The sequence below is a fragment of the Podarcis pityusensis genome (genome assembly GCF_964106645.2).
Source record: "Podarcis pityusensis genome assembly, chromosome: 5".
In the NCBI taxonomy this organism is placed as follows: domain Eukaryota; kingdom Metazoa; phylum Chordata; class Lepidosauria; order Squamata; family Lacertidae; genus Podarcis; species Podarcis pityusensis.
The window spans coordinates 68,765,521-68,785,525 of NC_138032.1; the positions used below are offsets into that span (position 1 = coordinate 68,765,521).

The following is a 20,005-nucleotide window of genomic DNA, read 5'->3' on the forward strand; positions in this document are numbered from 1 at the left end:
AAACTGAGGTAGACTAGGCTCCACTGATCACAACCTCATCTCCCGGCTTCATATTTTACTTGAGAAGTGCTGGAGTAAGGGAATAGAAACCACAACAAGGGGAGAGTGAGGTGGGTTGATGGGAGATGTTCAAGGAGCTTTGGAAGCAGATGTGTTTTCTGCTGTTGGAGTTCTTCTGGGGTTACAGGACCTGGCCTGTGCCATCTTCTGAGCCAGGGTGATCCTGGGAGCAAATAAAAGAGCCTTAAATATTGGGCAACAGACCCACAGCACTGAGTTATGCTTCGACCAAAGTATCTGAACTTTGTGCTCTCTCTTAACTGTGGTGACCTCATCCTGCTGCCCCAGCAGCAGCGTTTAAAGTCCACCGGAGAAGGGTGTACACGCAGGCCGTGTAAAACTTTCGGAGCAGCTCAGTTGTCATTTTTCACTAACCCCTCGCTGTCTCGCTAAACTTCCCCTGTGCCTGGATTTGCTTCGCCCCGCTTCAAAATGAAACTGTTCGGCGGCTTGTTGATTCTCTGCATGTCCCTGGCCGTGGGGACAGGCACTGAAGAGACAATTCAGGACAACGCAGCCCATCCATCAGCAGTGCCCGAGGAAGCCTCTTTTTCAGATTGGGGTATTGGGACCATCCGGGATGGCTTTGAGACTGTGAATGCCTATTTAGACTACGTATCAGAGCTGCTAGGAGGGAAGAACGGCGTCTGCCAGTACCGGTGTAGATATGGTAAGCTCCTCTTCTTTCACTTCTATTTAGCACTTGTTTCATTCCAGTTAGTGATAGCCTGGGCAAATTCAAACCTATATCAGCTTCTCAATAGTTGACCAGAATATTGCTTTCTGTATAAGAGGCCTGCTGGATGAATCCATAGGTCCAGCCAGGGGTGGATCTGCTCTGAAAGTAATGAAGATTAAGCTTCAGGGCCCATAATCCTGGACTGGCCCCAGAAGTGACTTTAGTCCACAATGCTTTTTTAAAAAAATGTTTCTAGTAGATGCAAATTGAGTCGCATGACTCAGATTGATTATTTTGTTGTTGCTGCATGTATTTCAATAACCCCAAAGTTTGAGAGTCAAAAGCACAGATGTTGTAAAGGTGAACAGCCCCGCTGAAGAACGTAACAGTGGTTAGTTCATTGCTGGTTGCAAAGGGACCCCCCATAACAATTCAAGTTTCAGAGCTCCCAAAATGTCCTGCACCCTGTTCTCACAGTGACCAACCAGATGCCTGTGGCAACCCTGCAAGCAGGACCTGAGCACAGCAACTCTTGTGGCTGGTATACTTGGAGGTAGAGCATAGCCATCTTGTCATTTTTTTATTATGGTTGATGAACTTGCACACTTTGGCTAGGCGTATTTGTTAATCTGGGCTACATACTGCTTGAAGTTTCCAAGCCATCATTGTTAACATAGTTTATGTAATCCTCATTTCACCTATTTAGAATGGATAAATATATCCTTTTACTTTTCCCTGAACCAGGCAACAGATACTTCAAAATTCAGACCTGCCTGCTCCAGTTCAATGGACTAGGGCAGCCTTTGCCAATCTGCTGTCCTTCAGATATTTAGGACAACAACTTCCATCACAGACCCTCCAAGTGTCCTTAATTTCCAGGGATGCCCCTGATTTAGAGAATCCATCCCACTTTCTTATTTGATCCTAGAATGTCCTGCTTTTCCTTACAATGTCCCTATTTCCATTGAAGAAATGGGGGTATGGAGTCATCCAACCCCCAAGGTGTCTGAAGGCAATCCTGTATTGGGAAGGGGTTTTTTTAATGTTTAATGTTTTCTTATGTTTTTATATCTGTTGGAAGCTGCTCAGAGTGGCTGGGGCAACCCGGTAAGATGTGTGGGGTATATGTTGGAGGATATGCCATCATCCCCATCCATCCAAAATATCTGCAGGGCAACAGGTTGATGAAGACTGGACTTCGAGAATCAGGCTTTCAGGTGCTGGGTTAGAAATCGCTCGCACCAGCTAGTGCTACATGGGCAGTTCCCATCTGCATGCAGCTTCTGGAACTGTGCATGTGGTTTGTGTCACTAGATAGAAAGCCTTAAGCAAAACAGTCAAGACTGCTGGTTTGGCCAGCTCGGATTTCTTCTTTAGGAGTAGAAACACTAAATATTTGCTGTCTAGAATGGTTTGGGGATAGTGAAGAACATCCACAATCTCTTTGGAGGCCAAAAACTTTGTGTTTTTTCTTGTTTTGTTGAGACTAACAAGTTACAACCATACATTTTGCTTTTATGGTGCCTCCCACACTCCATTAACCTCTGAAATTGGTACCAATGGAGTCCCCAGGAGCTGTTAATCAATTCGCTGCTCATTTCTTTCCCCAGAGTGGACGGTTGTTATTCACCTTGATTTTTCTTTTCTGGGTCACAAAAACTCCTCAAGGCTTTGCATCTTAAAAAACAACAACAAGCAGACTGAGTATTTCTGTAATATGTGCAGCTGCCCAGTGCTACCGATGGTTTGGGTTCAATTCACACATTACAGTGGTACCTTGGTTCTCAAACTTAATCTGTTCCAGAAGTCTGTTCCAAAACCAAAGTGTTCCAAAACCAAGGCATGCTTTCCCATAGAAAGTAATGCAAAACAGATTAATCCGTCCCAGACTTTTAAAAACAACCCCTAAAACAGCAATTTAACATGAATTTTACTATCTAATGAGACCACTGATCCACAAAATGAAAGCAATAATCAATGTACTGTACTATAAAATAAATAAAACAGTATTGTAGATGATAAAAATTAAAATTAATTTTCTTTCTTAACTGCACAGATGATAGTCATTGTTTGCATAGGGGGCTTTTACCCATTTCTGCAGTCACACAATCAATCAATCAATCAATCAATCAGTAGCTGAACTGGGATCCACACAGTCACAAAAACAGATTAACTGAAAAAGCCTCAAAAGCAAAAAGGCAAAATAAATAGCAAAAACAAAAGCACCAAATATAAGCTCCTAATATCACCTTAGAACACTGCAATCAAGCCTGGGAGGCTTGAATTACAATGGGGGGGGTGCAAATTAGCAGCGCAACAGGGAACACAGGGGGACTCAAAACGGAGCACGTTCGGCTTCTGAAAAAAGTTTGAAAACCGGAATACCTACTTCCGGTTTTGCAGTGTTTGGGTTCCAAGTTGTTCGTGAACTAAGCTGTTCGAAAACCGAGGTACCACTGTACATTTTAATGCAATGCAAACAAGTACGCTCATCAAAGATTCAGCTGTTCATCAGGTGTACATTCAACTGCAAACCTGGGTTAACAGCCATGTCATGTGTGGGACATCCTTGAAGAACGCAAGAAGAGGCCTGCTGGATGAGGCCCCAGGCCCATCTAGTCCAGCCTCCTGTTCTCACAGTGGCCAACCAGGTGCCCACAAGGCAGGATCACACAATGCTCTCCCTTGGCTCATCCACCAAGGGGATGGGGGACCGGTGCCAGTAAAAGAAGGGATGGATTTATCCTGTTATGATATGGCATCTGACATGTCATCGAGGGTTAGGGCATCTTGCCATTCATTTGTTCTTGGAATGCTGACAGCTAGGTTGGCAACCAGCGAAAGTTTGAAGAACTTTCTGTCCGTATCTGAAGTACAGGGGCTTCCACAGACTATTTGGCTCCTGGAGAGTAAATAATGCAGTACCTCAGACCACTCTTCCACCCCCCACCACTCTGACGGGCAACAAAGAGAGAATAATTTCTATATTTTCAGGGTATGAGTGTCATTGCTTATGCAACCAAAAGGCATCACACAGAGACACACACACGAGGGGAATATTTACAAGTTTGGGGGAGTCCCAAGTTTTTAGAAGGTACAAAAACCCTGAGATGGAAATGCATTGTGTTTCTTGGCCTAGCTGCATTTCCATTGAATACATGAACTGGATCATACAGAGAACAAGGAACCCACAGTATTGGGTTGTTGGCATGCAATGCTACTTATGGGAGACACATATTTGCTCATTGACTGTTGACATCTTTTGAAATACTACATTTTACATCAGATAAAATAAAAAACAAGATGTCAACACTTGAATTTTGACAGGAAACGCCCTTTCAAAATGAGTATTTCAATTCTGAATGTGAAATGGATGTTTTACATGTTGAGTGTTGGAATTAACCACTTTGCTAGATTTTTAAAAACACCTTTGCAAAATTAAATTTTAATTGCAATTCTAGTCTGTTGTAAATAGCATGAAATAAAGGATATGGATATGTATAGATATGAATGACTTCAACTTTATATTATGAAACTTGTTTGGCAACAGACTATGGGGGACACTTGGAACAGTGCCAGTCAGGGGACTCAAATATCCATCAATGAGGGCAGGGCCCAATCCTGCTTGTTGTAGCAGTGACATCACTCAGTACCCTCTACTGTGCAGCAGCACTTCTGTACAGGGGCAAAGCTTGACTCCTATCTATGGTGGCCGCCTGCCATCTTACATCACCCAGATGCAATGCCCTGGCCATTAGATCAATGAACACTAGAGGTTTCATTGACCTATGGGCCAGGGACTTACATCTTGGGCCACTTAAAAGTTCAGGTGGCTACCATAGATGGATTCAAGTTTCACCACCACCTGGTGCTAAAGGGCCCTACCAGCCCCCTGGGGCCTTCAGCTGTTGCTTCTAGTCCTGTTCCCAAGGATGCCCAACTAAATTGATTCCTTGCTCTTTGGCAAAGCCAAGTCAGTCCTTTCCTGATGCTCACCAGCCCTGCAATAAGCTTTGTACAAAGTCCTCCTTCCCAAGGCTGTCACATCTAGAACTATTAATGCTTTCTTTGGGTGTGTTATCCACTTGTCTTACAGGGAAAGCACCAATGGCCAGGCCAGATTACAAGTCTCCAGAACCCAATGGCTGCAGCTCCTATTTCCTGGGTCTCAAGGTACCCGAAAGTGTATGTACTGCTAACATCTCATTACCCAGTGAAATGATTTACTAACCACACTTGCCTTTTCAGGCAGGGTTGTGATTGCTTGGTGCTTTTTGTCCCTTGATCTGTCCATGCTCTCCAAATGGGAAGAGTGTCCCGCTCAATGTTTGCCCAGACAGCCACTCTCATCCTGATGTCAAGTGCAAGCTGTCTGCCTTGTGTGTGCCAGAGGTGACGGCTGGCTGCTGATGGCAAACAAACGATCACGTCTCAACTGACTGCTACCCGTATAATTTACTGTTTGATTGGCCAGTCACCCGAGCATTTAGCTTCCAACTGTTGGTGGCTGCTGTGGTGAACAAATAAATCCTCTGGATGGGGACTGCATAAATGGATGCAGGATTCACGACTCCAATTATCTTCATAATTACAGAAAGGCAAAAATGAAAGAAAGCGGGATCTGTAATAAAAACGAGTGGAAAAGCACTCCAAAGAGCTGACATGGTACCTGGATGTGGACCAGATTGGAATGCATGAGTTGTAACTGATGGGCTTTGGTCCTAAATGCCAACTGGCACCATCGCCTCAGAGGGACTCAGCATCTGGCAGTTTGAGGCTGATGGGCAATATCTTTTTCTTTTCTTCTTCTTTGGCAATCACTCATAGCCGATTAAGATTGTCTTCCATAAACAGGATTTTAACAGTGGGTTTGTAAGTGACTGTGGAGGCCAATTCTGGATCCACACGTCCTTCCACAGTGGGGACATAGACTTCCAGGTGGGAGTTGGTCATGGTGAGGGTTTGCCAAACGTGCCTTCCTCTTAGCACGTTTCTCCCTTTCGTTCGAGTGTTTTGAGTTCGAGTGTCTTCAAAGCCCATGACACCTTTGGTGAAGGCTGTTCTCCAATTGGAGCACTCTCAGGCCAGTGTTTCCCAGTTGTCAGTTTTTCTACCACATTTTTAAAGATTTGCCTTGAGAGAGTCTTTAAACCTCTTTTGTTGACCACCAGCATTAAACTTTGCATTTTTAAGTTTGGAATAGAGTACTTGCTTTGGAAGACGATAATCAGGCATCCGCACAACATGACCAGTCCAACGAAGTTGATGTTGAAGAACCCTATATAAATGACAGTGTCCCCTTGTTCTGTGAGTTGCTCCTTGCCAGTGGAAGCCTCGCCATACATGGCTTGATGTTTCCTTGGAGAAGATTCGTCCTTCTTTGATGCTGGTCAGCAAATGAAATATATTTCACTGTGTTCAGGGTGTTATCTGACCAAGAAAAGAAATATGTGTGGTTCATTGACATATTCAGGTCATCTGTGGCGAAGGTGGATGATGACAAGCCTGTTCTTGTATTAACTGCCATCTCTGTAGTCAAAAGCCATGGGCAACCACATGTTAGGACAGCCTTCCCCAACCTGGTGCCCTCCAGATGGTTTGGACCACAGCTCCCATCAGCCTTGACCAGAGGCTGATTTAAGACAAAGGTAACCAACAAGGTGCCAGGTTCAATCCCCGGCATCTCCCGCTACGTCTGGGAGAGACCCCTTCCTGAAACCTTGGAGAGCTCCTGCCAGTCATTGTGGGCACTGCTGAGCTTAGTGAACCAATGGTCTGATTTGGTATGAGGCCGCTTCCAATGTTACTCCTTTGAGGGGAATTGGGAGCCTACAAAATCTGAAGGACACCATGTTAGCTCTGCTCAAGGAACTATGGCATTGTTTCCCAAGACAAGTGACATGGTAATTTGATAGGCATAAAGGTAAAGGGACTCCTGACCATTAGGTTCAGTTGTGACCGACTCTGGGGTTGCGGCGCTCATCTCACTTTATTGGCCGAGGGAGCCAGCGTACAGCTTCCGGGTCACGTGGCCAGCATGACTAAGCCGCTTCTGGCGAACCAGAGCAGTGCACGGAAACGCCGTTTGCCTTCCCGACGAAGCGGTACCTATTTATCTACTTGCACTTTGATGTGCTTTCGAACTGCTAGGTTGGCAGGAGCAGGGACCGCTAGGTTGACGGGAACTCACCCCGTCGCGGGGATTCAAACTGCCGACCTTCTGATCGGCAAGTCCTAGACTCTGTGGTTTAGCTATTGTTTAATCTCACTGCAGCATGTTTTTCTCATCCTGTTGGTCTCCTAAGAACCGTCAGTATCAGGCAGTTCAATCCGTTGCAGCTAATCCATGCAAAATTAAATTTTATAAACAGCATGCAGAGAAGAAATATGAGGGGAGGGAGGGAAGCAATGTTGTGTGTCAGAGAATCTTTTCTTCCCTCTCATTTCATGTACAGCTGGATATGGGTATCCCTGCCATGACTAAGTGTTGCAACCAGCTGGATGTATGCTATGATACCTGCGGGGCCAACAAATACCGCTGCGATGCCAAGTTTCGCTGGTGTTTGCAGTCCATCTGCTCTGACCTCAAGCGCAGCCTTGGCTTCGTCTCCAAGGTGGCAGGTGAGTTTCCCACCCAGGGATGCATTAAGTGGAAGGAAGTGTAACTCAGTGATGGCTGACTTCCTAAGCAGTTGGTGGGAATGAGGCAGTAGGGAGTGTCCTTTGAAGGGGTGAAACTTAATTTTTTCAAGTTTCTTCAGTCTCAAAAACATGTTTTTGGGTGTGAGGAATTCAAATCGGCTATTATTTTTGTGATTGGACAACCTTTAGCTTGGTAAGTCTACGCTTGATGAAGAAGCACATAAACTGCTTTGGGAAAGCAAAATAATTTTAATTTTACTTTCTGAAAATGCCAGGTAATGGTATTTCAAATTATATTTTAATAAGCACCAAAGATACTTGCTAGCACTTCAGACACTACACTTTTACATAGCATCAGCAGGAGCTATTACAAATGGAAAGTGGACCGGGCAAACATAAGCTGCATAACATACATTTAAAGCAGTACGCTACCACTTTAAACAGCCATGGCTTCGCCCAAAGAATTCTGAGAGCTGTCATTTGTTAAGGGTGCTGAGAGTTGTTAGGAGACCCCAGTTCCCCTCACAGAGCTACAATTCTCAGAGTTGCCTAGGAAGGTAAAACCACTTTGTGAACTGTAGCTCTATGAGGGAAATAGGAGGTCCTGTAACAACTCTCAGTACCCTTAACAAACCACAGCTCCCAGAATTCTTTTGGGGGAAGCCATGGATGGTTAAAGTAGTAGTGTAGTGCTTTAAATGTATGTTGTGATGTGGCCATAAACATGTAGTCTGTGTCTGGCCCCAGGCAAATGTTGGGTTCATGAGCTGCCAATTAGCTACCTCAGTGTAAGGATAGGAAGATGTGTCCATGTTGGTTGTTTTTTTCCCATTTCTCCAGTCTTAAATTGGGTTACTCGTATTTCTACATATGTTTTCAATCCTTTCTTTTTTAAAAAAAGAAGTCTTCAGGCATATTTGTATGCATTTCTACGTGCAGTTCTCCTGATGCACACCTTGTCACAGACAACTTTTTTTTTTTAGTTTATTCATTTTCGAGAGCAATTTCCCCCAACAGAAGGCATGTTACCTTCACTGTAAGTTTTTATGCGCAGCTTTCATTAATATTACATTTTTGTACATATTCTTTGGCTGGAGAAATGCAGTGCAAAATCTGGAGACGGGCCAATTTCCAAGAAGCATTTCAGTATTGTAGTGGGATAATTTGGGGATTTAGCGTTAAAATGCAAACTAAATCAATTTCTCCCCCTTCACTCCTCCCGTGTAGATGAGCAGATTTTCAGAAAGATTCCCTAGGAATCTTAATAAGTGGGTTGGGGAGGGGGAGGAGTGGACTGCCTAATGTGTGCTGCTTTGAAAAATATTGTTCCCACAGTGTCTAGCCTTTCTCTCCCCCCCCCCCCATTTACCCCTCTCTGGTTCAGCTTCCAGCAATTAGATGGCCAAGGGGTCACTAATTTATTTTCCAAGTGTAACAATTAAGATAAATGGGGAAGTTCAGAGCTGCTGATGCAGAATCTCAGCAGATTCTCTAAGACAGTTTCCCTCATCATTGGCTTCCTGTCTCATTAGGATGATGGAACGTGTGTGGTTTTAGTACTTATAGGTGTGCACAACCTACTAGAAACCGAAGAAAAAAATCATGCCAGTTGCCCTGTAAAGATTATATGCTGTGAGCATCTTAGCAATTCATCACATCAGGGATGGGGAATCTGCAGGTGTTGCTCAGCTTCAACCATCCTTGACCATTTCCCCCCATCAGCCATTCAAACCTTTCAGATATACCAGCTTCCCATTTTCCTAGATTTCCTCTGCACCATGAGGATCAAAAATTATATTAAATTAAAGTAATGAAACTCCCCACTTAATTATGGGTCTTCCCCTTGCACTCCTAGATCACATCTTTGCCAGGGATGCAGGAACCTTTATTATTATTATTATTATTATTATTATTATTATTATACCGCCCTATACCTGGAGGTCTCAGGGCAGTTCACAGAATAAAAGCGAAATATAAAACTGCAAAATACATAATCAAAACAACAACACAATAATGCCCCCCCCAAAAGCCACAATTTAAAAGGGCATAGAATGTCAATCAAATCAACCTAGTTAAAAAGGAACATTTTTGCCTGGTGTATAATGAAGGCGCCAGGTGAACTTCTCTGGGGAGAGCATTCCTCAGATGGGAAGACACTGCAGAGAAGGCCCATTCTTGTGTTGTCACCCTTCGGACCTCTCGAGGAGGCAGCACATGCACACAAACCTGCTATTTACTTAAAAAGAAGAAGGGTGAGAGAGTCTGATTATAAATGTAGTATCTTGTTTAGCTGTTAATAAGAAAGGGAACAGTCAAGTATAGTAGGGGTATGGAACCTTTCTCCTACAGGCCAAATTTGGCCTGCCAGACTTCTCCATTTGGCAAGCTTTGGCATTTGGGGCAAGCTACGCCCACCTGCCCTACACCTGATGGGGAAGGCAAGGGCAGAGCTTGGCCAAAAGGGGCTTTGCAGGCACTTAGTGCCTGAAAAGCTCCTTGTGCAGTGCTTGCAAAGCACCCAACAACCAGATGTTGAGCGCTTCAGAAACGCTACGCAAAGGGCTTTGCAAACCCTATGATTAATGCTTGGCAAGCGCTGAAGGGAGAACTTGCAGAATGCTTTGTGCAGTACTTCCCAACCAGCCTGACAACCCGCCTCCCAAGCCAAGCACTGGGCTTTGAAATCTTGCTGAGTCCTAGGCACAGCACCCAGCTATCAGGTGGCTGTTGGATGTTTGGGTAGAACTGGGCACAGCACCATCGTCATGGGTCAACAATGACATGCGTCAATAACCCAATATCATCATGACTTCAGATGATTGACAAGTGAGTGGTTCCCCATCACCACCTGGCAAAGTTGGCCCAAGAGGTTCAGGGGAGATAAAGATATGGCCTTCTGGGCTGAAGGTTTCCCCACCCCTGGACTATAGTGTGATATTCTAGTGAGCATCCACAAAATAGTCTTTGGCTATTTTATGGAAAGGTGAGGTAGAAATCCTAGCAATAAACAAAGAAATTTGCAGTGCAAATGACAGAACTGCTTATCAGCTACACCAGACACAGGAAACTGGGAATTGTAGCTTACCACCACAGAGCTACAGTTCCCAGCACCATTCCTGGGAATTCTTTAGGGGAAACCATGCACTTTGGATGTAAAGGATGTCTCCATAGCCTAGCACTTCTCAGCTGGCAGTTCCAATTAAGCTAAACCAGCTCCCCTTGGTATGATGGATCATGAAGCTGTCTGTATGACAAGCAGCTGCCTATAGAGAAGCAGACCAAACCTCAGTAGGCACAAAGTGGAAATTGTTGATTGGCCCTGACATGCGCCTCTTTGTCCTCTGTTCCAGCATGTGAATCAGTAGCCGACGCCGTATTTAAAACAGTCAGGACTCTGGGCTGCCGTCCTTTCATGGACAGCCAAAGAAGCGCTTGCATTTGTCAGGAGGAAGAACGGGAAGAGTTGTGAGGTGAGCGTCAAACTGCCTGACAGCGATAGCTCTGAATTCATGTGCCCACTTGCTTAGAAGCGGGTCCGCTCTCTACTCCCTACACAGGTGCAATTTTTGGCAGCGGTTACATTAGGGGAGCAGATCATTGCGATCACTGCAAATGCCTTAATTGCAGCTTGAAGACTGGAACCGATTGCCTTGGCCCGGCACCCTCGTCTGTTCCATCTGACAACTTCTTTCACCTTCCCAAAGCATCTGTTTGGCATAATGACAAACCTCAGTGAAGACCAACTGTGATGTGTGTGTGTGTGAGCATTCCAGATGTGACAAAGGATACAGAGAAAATGTGACATTGGCTATAGTACATTTCCACAGCAAATATTCACACAGCCGACTGGCTGTTATCACCAGACATTTAATGCTGCCATAGTGGTGTAGAGCCAGTCAAGGGTCATGAGAATCCCATTCTATTGGAAAAAAAGGTGCAGGGTTGCACCAGTAGTCCTGGATCATGGACTACTCAACAGCACACAGAATGGCTGGTTCTGGGGATTTCCCAAAAGACAAAAAAAGAGGGAAGAATGGCAAGATCACAGTGTGGGTTTTGAAGTTACTCTTAATTTTATTTCCATTAAGGCATTGCTCCACTTAAAGAGAAGCAACATACATATTGCTTAATAACAAGAAACAAAGGTATATTGACTATTTGAAAAGTTTATTATGGTAGGCCGTTGTAAAACTAACTTTTATTAAATAACATATATAGTTCAAAATAACATCAGAGCTTGCCAGTAACATTTACGATGCACTCTTCTAGCTACAAAGGATTACTATTATTTTACAACTTCGGGTGGCACAACTATATATTTTTTTAGAACCATCCTCATTCTTCCAAAATATAACTCTTAGACCCTCTGGGTTATTTCTCTGTAAACACAAATTGCCACTTGTCCCAAATTGAACGTTTTTGATATTTTGCCTGTTGCCCTCTGATAAAATAACACCATGATTCCTTTTCTAAACATATCCTGCTGCACCTAAACATATGTTCTCTGGTTCTTGATTATCTGAAACTCTTGGAGCTGTTTTTAACACTGTTGAACTTGTCCAACCATTTACATTATGAATGCCTTACAGAATTTACTCTTTTCAGTATAGTATTTACTCTTTTCCATGATCCCATAACTAAATAAATCCCCCCTCCCTATTTAGGCTATCCTGCGATAAGTGTGTTGTCTCCCAATATTTCATTCCTCCATCTGGGTTGATGTTTGGTAGGTCCATCAGTTAGTTGTTGAGCTTTGCGGAAATTCCCCCCAGATGTCAATTCCACCTTTGAAATCCCGGTAATGGCAGCCCTACATCAGTTTCCTATACTGCCTTTTATCATTATATTTTAAATTCCTAACAATAGGTGTGCATGATGAGAGCAATATGATCAAAACATTACAAAACATAAATGCTCTGTTATTTGGGATGGAGAATGGAGATTCACACTATAAGAATGCTACAATTAATGAACTTCCTAGTAATACACAGTTAGCAAGTTAAAACATATAGAATTTTCAGCACCTAGTTCCGAAGCTTTTTTTTTTTTTTTTTTAGTGTAGATTATATAGTTTGAACACATGGTGCATATATCTTACATCGGTGCTGACAGTGAGCCTATGCAAGGCATTTGGCTACAACCAACAAAATATTTCTTAATAATCCTTACAAAAAGTAGAGAGAAGATGCAGGAAGAGGACAATGCAAAGGCCTTAAAGGGGAACAACACGAATTCTGGACTTTCCTGGCCAGGGCTTGCCAAAGGCATTTTCCTGCTTGTGTTGAAGGACAAAAGGGAGCCTTCATCCCCATTCTATATATTGACTATAAGTTTAATTTTACTACACCTGAAGGCAGCATCTCACCTGAAGGCAACAGCTGCCCATTCCCCAGCATCTGCTGCATGAGGCAGCTGCCCCCTTCTGCCGAATGGTAGGACTGGTTCTGATTCTAGCATAAGTACTTTGTGGGCTATAGAGAAAGATGTTCCCCAACAGTATCACCGAAGTCCACAAAATTTATTGAATAGGAAATAGAGACTAAGTTGGTAACCCTATTCACACTTACTTTGGAGTAAGCACTATTGGACAAGGTGGTACTTACTTCTGAGCAGACAGTAATAGAGTTGCATTGCATTTCTTTTCACTGAATCCAGTAACTTGAATTAATCCTATGAGCTTCAGTGGTCATGCAGCCATCTTTTACTGGGTGAGATCTATCACACTGACATTTGGATTGGTGTTCATGAATCTGTCGCTGTGAAGAGCTTCAACACCTTTCCAGACTGCAAATTACTATGCCACTGGTTCATCTGGCTTTAGGAAAGATTTTTCTAGGTCATGATGATATAGGATCACACCATTTAAATACTATAAAGTGGTTCAAAACTCCTAGATTTTGAACCACTCTGCACTCTCAGCACCCCTTAGTTTGTGTTGATTTCAACACCTAAAAATGATCAAGTGTGCTAGTTAAGTTGTTGGTATGTTGCAGACAGCGTCCCCCTCCTCTATGTCAGTGTAGCCTTGTAAAAAACCCAAATTCCTATTCATGAAAATGTTATGGATCTGGACATTTTACATGCTCTTTGAACTAATGATTTCTAACAAAAATTGGTACCATTGTCATGCCTGTGATTCGAATGGCCCATTTAATTTTGCTCCAACCATCCATTATCAGTCATCAAACAGCATTTGGATGAGATTGCATCAAATCTCACCTTAGCAAAGATCATAGGCTTTCACTGGGGAAAGAGGAAATCACATGGTTTTGTTTTGTTTTGTTTGTTGCCTTTATTTTCTTGCCAAACACAGATGACTGCTCACTATCGAAGGTACATAGGAGAAAGCATCAGTGAGACAGCATGTTCACAAGATAAGACAGCCTTTGCCAACCTGGTGCCCTCCAGATGCTTTGGACTACAACTCCCATCAGCCCCAACCAGCATGGAAGCTGTAGGCCCAAAAAGGGGGTCATAGTCTGGTGGGATCTAGGTTAGTGAAGGCTGAGATAGATCTACTCCACATCAATTCTAATGGGACCGCCTGTGAGGATGCGATTAGCCATGTGACTGGCTTCCTCTTCCTCTGACTCTGCCCATCTGCGCATCCGTCTGCGGCAGCCCTGGGCACAGCGAGACCTCTCATCCGTCACTCCACACACAAGGACACGGCAGTGGAGGAACACTTCCTGAATACAAAAGGAGATAAACAAATATGAAGCATCCCAAATGGCCTGGGGGAATCTGTCACACACATCTGCAGAATCCAGGGATTTGCTAGGTAAAGGAAGCAATTCAGGTTGGTGGGGGGTAGCAGTATTTGTACAGAAGCCAGAAACTCAGAAAACACCCTTTTTTGCCTCTCAACCACATGCAACCTATAGGCTTCTGCAGTGGCATGTCTGAAACAGAAGTTCAGAGAAGCAACCTGCTAGGCTTGGAGCTTTTTAGGCTATGAGGCTTACAAATGATTCTGCCTGGGGCTTAGTATTCCTTCTATCTTCAGTGTCGTCTGATCCTGAGAAGAAGAAATCGACTGAAAAGGCTGCACTGGGATTTTATGCCATAAAACAAAGCAGGTCAGGTATTGATCCAGCAGACACCTCCACCCCAAATCGGCAGACTTATGTGTACATGTTTTGCATATTATTTGCATTGAAAATAAGCTTAAATAAGAAATGAAGAAAATCATAACAGATAGGTCACAAAGTTTTGATCAGGGTGGTGATTTTAAAACCAGACAGGTTGTAAGTAATTTTAGGTTGCAACAGTATTCAATTTCTGAACAGGAGTTGAATGTGGTGTCAACAAGCTAAACAGATAACATAGTTTCAGCTTCTGCTGCACTCAACAAAGTTCTGTCTCTTTTCCAAGTAGAGGGAATATCTACACCAGTGGTTTTCAATCTTTTTGAGTCCATGGCTCCCTTGACCAACTACCGTATTTTTTGCCCTATAGGACGCACTTTTTCCCCTTCAAAAATCACCCACTTTGTCATTCCTACACTGTCAGTATGAAAGTATGAAATAAAAGCAGAAGTCAGGGAACCAGCAAACTGTTATCCTTATACTCTTCCTAAAGTGAAATCCCTTATGAAGAACTGGAAGAAGGCAATGCATCTCTGATTTGCATCCTTCAAGGGCACCTCCTGCATCTACTGTCCATGCATGTGTCAGATGTTTTGCTAGAAAACTGCTAAAGGAGCAGCTGCTACGCATTTTCACTCACCTTGTTGTCCTTACCCACAAATTTGAACACTGGCACTTGGAAGTGCTTGGCCAGATGATCTTTAGATGTGTATTGCTTCACAGAGTCATCAGAAACACAGCTGAAGAAAGAGAAAAATGTTAATGGTTTTCACAGACTTGGGTGGGGAAATCGCAACACATTCCTCCAAGAACAGAGGCAGCAGGGTAGAGAAGCTGACTCTCCTTGCTCAATAGATGTGTTAGTGGTATAACATCCAAAAATGAAGAGTGGATGGAAAAACAGAAGTGAGAATCAATAGCACTGCCAGAAATTGGGGGAGGGGGGGAAGCAGGCAGAAAAATTGTCAGAATGCACAGTGAATCTCTGAGCATGCTCTCTCCCTCTCTCCCCCCCCCCTCCTGAAAGCCAAGTAATTTGCCAATGTATTGCAATCAAGATTATCCTCAGTTCACCTTTTTGACCAGAGATACACAGATAACAAAGAGCTGGCTCAAGCAGACATTAGCATTTAGTTCAAAGAATATAGTTTCAGAACTAAAGGCACGCCGGAAACATAATAATCTCTTCCTTCCCTTTCTGATTCTCAAAAACACCAAATTATCACAAAAATAAAGTAACTTTCCACAGCAGCCTTTTACTTTATCCTGTTGATTCACTGGGTCTTGTAACTGCTTTGCAGCTTGGATTGTAGGTACTAAGGCAGGAAGCAAACCATAGTTAAAGGTGACTTGAAAGAAAGCTATGCACAAATCTTGAAGGTCTACACCAAGGCTGAGGAGCATTTTTCAGCCCAAGGGCTGCATTTGAACCTGGGATAGCTCAGGAGATAGAGCATGAGACTGTTAATCTCAGGGTCGTGGGTTTGAAACGATTCTTGGACTAGATGTCTCCCCAGCCACTCTGGGCAGCTCCCAATCAAATGTTAAAAACAGTACAGCATTAAATATTAAAAACTTCCCTGAACAGGACTGCCTTCAGATGTCTTTTAAAGATAGGATAGCTGCTTATTTCCTTCACATCTGAAGGGAGGGTGTTCCACAAGGTGGGCGCCACTACCGAGAAGGCCCTCTGTCTGGTTCCCTGTAACCTCACTTCTCGCAATGAGGGAACCGCCAGAAGGCCATTGGCGCTGGATCTCAGTGTCCGGGCTGAATGATGGGGGTGGAGACGCTCCTTCAGGTATACAGGACTGAGGCCGTTTAGGGCTTTAAAGGTCAGCACCAACACTTTGAATTGTGCTCGGAATCGTACTGGGAGCCAATGCAGATCTCTCAGGACCGGTGTTATGTGGTCCCGGCGGCCACTCCCAGTCACCAGTCTAGCTGCCACATTCTGGATTAATTGCAGTTTGCGGGTCACCTTCAAAGGTAGCCCCACATAGAGCACATTGCAGTAGTCCAAGTGGGAGATAATTAGAGCATGCACTACTCTGGCAAGACGGTCTGCGGGCAGGTAGGGTCTTAGCCTGCATACCAGGTGGAGCTGGTAGACAGCTGCCCTGGACACAGAATTCACCTGCGTCCAAAATGACTCCCAGGCTGCGCACCATGATTCCATGATTTCCTTCTGGACAACTTCCCAGGGGCCACATGCCAATGGAGAGTGGGGCCAGAGACAACAGGGAACAGAGCAATGGATGTGAATGTTACCTTTGTATAGCAGGCTAGTTTCTATATTCAAACACGCACACCTCTCTATGGCCTCCTTCCAGGTAACGTCCAGTTAAGCAAGAAACATTATCAGAGTTCAAGGCAAACTCTAGCCAGGAAGAGGGGGAGAGTCCCATGAGCCACATAAAGAGGTCTGTAGGACCACATTTTGCCTTCAAGTCCTTGCTCTACACTTATTCCACACAGGCCTGCCAAATCTAGTTGACCAGAGATGCCAATGAATCAGTCAGATGCACACTTTGCAAGGCAATGCCTATTTCAAGCTGTATTTGGCTCCCACAAGAACTATTTGTCTCTCTCCAACCAGAGATTCTTAGGGATCATTATACCTCTGAGGTTTGGGGGCCTGTGATGCCAAAAAACAGATGAGTCATACAGTTATCTTAGTAGGTTTTCATCTGAACATGACACGGCATCTTATTCTCATCCCAGTTAATCCAGAATTGAAACTAGTGGAATTAATTCAGAGGAAGTAGATGAACTATGCACTGTAAATGTCACTCCCTTCAAAAGTATGATATAATACTAGGGAAAATGGCCCCAGCTATTAATTAATTGAGAAGAGGGCAATCCAGAATTATGTGATGTATTGTACCTGGTGTTTTCTTATTACAGGAGCAGAATCTTTTCTAGAAGGGGATTTTTTAAAAAATTAATTAATAGATGTTATTTTTCAGTAACCTGTCCTTTCAAAAAGAAAAAAAGAAGAAAGAAGCCATCTGGTTTTGCAATATAAGACAACATGGCATTTTTCTTTCCAGCAACCTAATCTCAGGAATGTGGACTTTGAATGTTCTAAACGCTGTAGATAGGAAGAGGAAAGAAACAGACTTGAACTATTATGCTCTTCCCCTGGGTATAATGATATTTGATACTTGGACTTACGGCATAAATAGCTAATTAACTGCTTATCCAGGAGTGGGAAAGAAAGGGCTCATTGGGCAGGGTTTAATTACATTTTTAGTCATAATGATTGCCACCTGAATGCAGCTCCTTACATTATCACCAAAAAGGAGGAAATGTTTTAGTTGACATATGAAACATGCTCCAAACCTTGTTGTTGTTGCAGATACACATCCCAGGCACTCGCTGTCTAAAGGTTAACATACCGTGTATGTAGAGAAAATTAATGTACTGTTGTGATTTATGTTCCTCTGTTATTCAAAGCTTATGCCATATTACAACAAATAACACCTCTGGGACATGATGCTGGGGCAAAGCAGTCAGATGGGTGGGGTGTTTAGAGATATATGAGAGAGACAGCAAGCAACTGGACACCTGGAATGTAGATCACAACTACAAGTTTTGCCTGAATAGGCAAGTATATGAATGAGTTGTGTGAGGAAGACTGAGTGGCAGCAGTTCACAGGGACCTCATTTGGATTGTGGAGGACTACTAATGTTGTTTTAGGACTAGAAAAACCTGGCTTCTGCACCTCCATGATACCTGTTCAGTGAATTTGTGAATAAAACTGAAGTTTCCCGTGTGTTCTCCTCTAAAAATGACTAATTCACTCTTGCCAATAGGAAGATTACCCTAAAATAAGAGAGTAACTGAAGTCTATTATCATAACACTCTTTCATCTCCTCTTCTCCAGGCTAAGCATTCCCAGTTCTTCCAACTGGTTTTCCTCGGACTCAATTTCCAAAACCCCTCACCATCCCAGTAACCACTCTCTGAAAAAGCTCCATTTTGTCAATGGATTGTTGTTGATGATGTTGTTGTTGTTGATGTTGTTGTTGTTTACAATATGTGGTATCCAGAAGTGAGCACTGTAATTTGGGTGGAATTCACCGAACAGTTGCCTATGTCAGAAGACATGTGCAGGGATTTCTGTCCGTACATCAGGGTCCCCCCTATGAAATTGGCTCTTGGTGGGTTGGCAGCCCACACCCCACCCCACTGAAAAGGATGTTCCATCTGGAAAGCTGAAATATCCTGATGGAAGGCTTAACATTGGGCGACACTGAATTTCTCCCTCTCCCTCCAGATGCAGCCTGAACATGGTGTATAAATTCTTTATCGCGAGTGTTTATTTTTCAGACTCCCTAGGATGTTGGCCCTATCAGTGCCCAAAAATAGATGTTATATCTGAAAACAGCAAATTCTGCTTAAATCCAGCAAAGTAGAAAAAAAGTTCCTTTGCAGGTTTTTTGTGCGTGGAAATAGCCTACATATTTGAGGGTTGTTTACATGCAATCTAATAAAGAATTATGAAGTCGGTATCAAGCAGTTGTTCACAGACCACAGGCTACGTGCCTGGCAAATTTTCAATTTAAAAAATGAGTTTAGGGTTAGCAGTTTTAAAATTGCTCCAAAGGCAGCGGGTACAAAGATGGATCTCTAGAGGGAATTTATAAAATTTATGAGATGCATCTAGAAAAGACAAATACCCACATATCTTAGAAGACAAGGTAAACACCAGATGCTACTGAAGTGTTCATCAATAAGGGTGCCCTTGAAGGCATGGTTGGTTCTTAATTGATTACAAAAGTGTACCGTTTAAAAGAACAATCCTGACAGGAAATTTCATTAATTGTTTGTAATGAAAGTACCTGTATATCGGACTGTGGAGCAGAGGGAAAGAAGAAAATCAAAACTACTTTATCATCTTTGCTGGGAGACCAGCCACCTATGCTCTCTCTCTCAACTGCAGCCATTCCACCAGTCTCCTTGAATTGTTTCCATCCCAACTTAGTGTTATAAGAACTGCAACTTTAAGAAGTAATGCACGAGCTTGCTTTTTTCCTCCTCTCTTCCCATTCCTTCTGCTTATGTGTCATGTCTGTCAAATAGTACACCAGGTCTGTTTTACTACTGATCTTTGTAACCTGCCCTGAGAGCGGTTTTCTGACCAAAGCGTGTGGTAAAAATGCTTTAACTAAATAAATAAATAGGCCTAGTGGCTTAGTCCTTGCATGTGATGAAGTGGAGACTAAGTAATGAAATATGCCGCAATATAACATTATTAGTCTTCATGGTGCTTCAGGACTTTCTGTTGTTTTTGCTGTGACAGATTTTAGCCTTGCTCCCCCTGGGGAACTTGTATTTTATACAACTTTAAACCCCAAGGGTACAGCAGTAAAACAGTCAGTTTTGATTATACAGTTTGGGGGTATGGATGCTTTTTGCCTTGCTTTGCTTTGCTTTAAACAGCAGGTGAAGAACATGAAAATAAATGTCTCAGAGTCACTGCCTAGCAATTGTGTGTTCATTTGACAAGAGAGGGAATGCATGATCAGT

The 20,005-nt window shown here is 43.3% G+C and overlaps 2 protein-coding genes across 7 annotated transcripts in view; one reads left to right on the forward strand and one right to left on the reverse strand.

Moving 5' to 3' along the window:
• Positions 1 to 371: 371 nt before the first annotated feature.
• Positions 372 to 19,953, forward strand: PLA2G12B (phospholipase A2 group XIIB). 5 transcript variants are annotated; one of them, XM_081004782.1, is made up of 5 exons: positions 372 to 730; positions 4,836 to 4,924; positions 7,195 to 7,360; positions 10,732 to 10,851; positions 18,360 to 19,953. In XM_081004782.1, the coding sequence occupies exons 1-4, from the start codon at positions 493 to 495 to the stop codon at positions 10,848 to 10,850; spliced, it is 612 nt and encodes a 203-aa protein (XP_080860908.1). In that variant the 5' UTR covers positions 372 to 492; the 3' UTR covers position 10,851; positions 18,360 to 19,953. The 5 variants fall into 5 exon arrangements, with proteins under 5 accessions (XP_080860908.1, XP_080860907.1, XP_080860909.1 ...); XM_081004781.1 differs by lacking the exon at positions 18,360 to 19,953 and adding an exon at positions 14,388 to 14,838; XM_081004783.1 differs by lacking the exon at positions 18,360 to 19,953 and adding an exon at positions 13,695 to 13,865.
• Positions 13,895 to 20,005, reverse strand: part of OIT3 (oncoprotein induced transcript 3) — a 35,894-nt gene continuing 29,783 nt past the window's right edge. For both annotated transcript variants that reach the window (XM_081004728.1, XM_081004729.1), the window contains exons 8-9: positions 15,110 to 15,209; positions 13,895 to 14,070 (exon numbers count right to left, since the gene is read on the reverse strand). In XM_081004728.1, the coding sequence (XP_080860854.1) occupies positions 13,897 to 14,070; positions 15,110 to 15,209 (274 nt within the window). In that variant the 3' untranslated portion in view covers positions 13,895 to 13,896. The remainder of the gene's footprint in view (positions 14,071 to 15,109; positions 15,210 to 20,005) is intronic.

What these genes read in the sequence shown, in the direction of transcription:
- PLA2G12B (XM_081004782.1), top strand. Translation starts at nt 493, where the DNA reads ATGAAACTGTTCGGCGGCTTGTTGATTCTCTGCATGTCCCTGGCCGTG. An exon ending in CCAGTACCGGTGTAGATATG is followed by an intron (nt 731 to 4,835) that starts GTAAGCTCCTCT and finishes CTTGTCTTACAG; the next exon opens with GGAAAGCACCAATGGCCAGG. An exon ending in CTTCGTCTCCAAGGTGGCAG is followed by an intron (nt 7,361 to 10,731) that starts GTGAGTTTCCCA and finishes CCTCTGTTCCAG; the next exon opens with CATGTGAATCAGTAGCCGAC.